Below are 2,688 nucleotides of genomic sequence, written 5' to 3'. Positions count from 1 at the left end.
TCTCCCAAAGGTCAACGTTGTTCCTTTCTGCTGCTGCTGCTGGGCCATGTCAGACTGAGACTGTCAGCATGCCAGTTGCCCCACCGTTTCAGGCTCTCCCCTCCAGATCCCGCTGTCTTTGTGTCTCGTGTTTCCGTGTGTAGTGCACCTGTCCTGTTTGTTTAGCCCCCACCCCCCACCCCGAGTCCCTCGAGTGTCCCTTATCCCAGGCGAGCCCCCTAACCCTGCAGTTCCTCAGAATGTTTATGTCAGGCTAGAACAGATCAGAAGCGAGCTTCGGTCACGGCTGCCTGCACCCTGTCCGGAGTTTCATTCCTTGTGCACACGGCTCTGAAACTCGCTGAGTCCCACATGAGCGAGGGCGTCGTGGACCTCAAAGCGGGGTTTTGTTTTATTCTTTTTTATTTTTCTAGAACTTGGGTATTGATTGGTGCTCCTGGTTTTACCAGCACACTTGACCCTTGCCAGTGCAACTATGGCTTAGATGTTCCCCTGAAGTTGTCAAATCATCTGGTCCCACCCACCCACCAGGTTGAGGCTGGTCCTCTTCCAGCCCCAGCTGGGCATACCAGAAGACTCCTTTGTAGTAAAGCAGTTAGTTGGCTCTCCTGAATAGCCTTAGATCTAGGGCCCCAGACCTGAAGGCAAAGGGGTCGCAGGTGACCCTGCCACAGTTCCAAATGTGACACGGGGGCAACAGTTTCAAGTTTTCTCTACTGTAAAATGGGAGGGCGCCACAGTCATCCTGGGTCACTGCCAAGGTGGGTCATGTGAAAACAGTTCCAGCAACAGAGTGGAGAGAGAAAAAAAGGGGTCCTTCCTTTTCCTGGGTCTCTCTTCCTCCTAGAATGATACCGTCCTTCCACCACCACCAGTTCGATGGGGACACTTGCCAATGGCGGGCCAGTTTTCATCCCAGAAATGTGACTCTTGGGGAAAGTTCTCTAAGATGCTGCGTGTGTGACAGGGAGCACGCGAGGTGGCAAAAAAGGTAGGCAGTGTCTGTCACACCCCCCACCCTGAAGTTTGTTTAAAACCCAGTGTGTGGGATGGGCAGCGGAAGAATCAGTTCCACAGATTTTTTCCTTGGGCCTCACTGCCCCTCCCCCATCCCAGCAGCCTCTCCCTCCAGGCGAGAAGCTACGAAGAACCTGCAAGGTCCAGCTGAGAAGGTAGGCTGCCCTTCTTAAGAAACCAAGGGCCCAAACCTATATAATATGTTGCCAGGTTGGAGAAGGGAGGAAAGAGTAGCAATGCAATTATAATTCAGAAACTGAGGGGATGGAAGGTAAACAGGGGAGTTGATCGGAACAGGAGGAACAGGAACAGGACGAAGGCTCTGACTGGTTGGTCCAGCCCCCAGCACTCCCCCCAGAGCCCGCCCTTGCCAGCCATGCAGAACTCACACACTCCCTTTGCAAAGAAGCTCTGTGTATTGGGTGCAACAGCTCTGGGGTCTCTATATAAATAATATACAAAACCCAACAGCTCAATGCCTCACATTAACAAAAATACTAAAAACTTATTAAAAATGGAGCCTGAGGGAAGAGCCCCAACCACTACTGGTGCTAGCCCGAGAAGGGGACCGGGAATTAAGAGGAAAGGGTGGGGCCACATCCAGTGCACGTGTGGTTCTTCCAGGTGGTTCAGTAGCGTCCAAATATGTTGGTACTGGGCTGTGGCTGGGTATCTGCGGAAAACCAGAGATGATCAGGCCTGGGAGACTGAGCAGGGAGGTGGGGATGCACGAGGAAGGCTATTCAGGTACCAAGGGCAGGGATGGGACACCACAACCTGGGCCTGAAGCAATCACCTGAGCTCCTCCCGCCCGGGGTGCGGGGGCCCACCGTGCAGGCCCTGGGGCTCTCCCTGGGGGAGGAAGGCAGGCTTACTGGAGAGCTGTTGTTGGAGCTGCCGGACCAAAGCTGCTGTCTGTTGCTGCTGCTGCGTCTGCTGAAGCCCCTGGCGCTGGAACTGAGGCGGAAACCGGAAGTGGAAGACGGACCTCGAACTTTCCACTTCCTTCTCCATCCTCATCTCCCCCTTTCTAAGTGCTGTGCCTTGCCTTGCCTCCCACCTCTCCCCCTGCCCCCAAAACACTGTGCCCAACCCGGTTCACTGGCTGTGTGCCCAACCTGGGCATCTGTCCCCCCCGGGGGGCTGTGGTCCAGCAGCTACCTGGGGCTGGGACTGGGGCTGGGGTTGGGGAGGAGCCGCCTGCTGCTGCTGCTGCTGGTGTGCCTGCTGCTGCTGTTGCTGCTGTTGCTGCTGCTGCTGCTGCTGTTGCTGTTGCTGTTGCTGCTGCTGCTGCTGCTGCGAACGAGAGCGCCGAGCCTCAGACGTGGGGGCGGCCAGGGAGGCGAGAGGGTCCACCACCCCCAGTCCCAGCACCGGCCTCCCGGGGCGCTCCCACTGGCCACCCTGGAAGCCAGCAGGGGGAGAGGAGGGCAGGGCCTTCCGGGGCCCCTACTGCGCACCAGGGGGCGCTCCCCGGGGCAGGCGCCGCCTCACTCCATGGCTGGCAGTCAGAGCCCCGAAGGGTGCCCATCACCCCCTCCTGGGACTCCGGGTCCCACAGAAAGGCCCAGGGCCTCACCCGCAGGATCTGCTGCTGCTGCTGCTGCTGCCGGATGTGGTACTGCTGCTGCTGCTGCTGCTGTTGCTGCTGTTGCTGCTGCTGCTGCTGCT

At 57.7% G+C, this 2,688-nt stretch overlaps 1 protein-coding gene across 1 annotated transcript in view; it reads right to left on the bottom strand.

Annotated features, from left to right (window-relative positions):
• Nucleotides 1–1,414: 1,414 nt before the first annotated feature.
• MED12 (mediator complex subunit 12) overlaps nt 1,415–2,688 on the bottom strand; it is a 21,886-nt gene continuing 20,612 nt past the window's right edge. Inside the window, exons 42-45 of the mRNA XM_040630818.1 lie at nt 2,597–2,688; nt 2,179–2,313; nt 1,893–1,974; nt 1,415–1,690 (exon numbers count right to left, since the gene is read on the bottom strand). The exon at nt 2,597–2,688 is cut by the window's right edge and continues 164 nt beyond it. Of these exons, the coding sequence (XP_040486752.1) occupies nt 1,647–1,690; nt 1,893–1,974; nt 2,179–2,313; nt 2,597–2,688 (353 nt within the window). The 3' untranslated portion in view covers nt 1,415–1,646. The remainder of the gene's footprint in view (nt 1,691–1,892; nt 1,975–2,178; nt 2,314–2,596) is intronic.

Source organism: Ursus maritimus (genome assembly GCF_017311325.1).
Source record: "Ursus maritimus isolate PB19 chromosome X unlocalized genomic scaffold, ASM1731132v1 scaffold_X1, whole genome shotgun sequence".
Classification (NCBI taxonomy): domain Eukaryota; kingdom Metazoa; phylum Chordata; class Mammalia; order Carnivora; family Ursidae; genus Ursus; species Ursus maritimus.
Note: the sequence above shows the minus strand (reverse complement) of the source record. Positions and strands in the feature narration are given on the sequence as shown.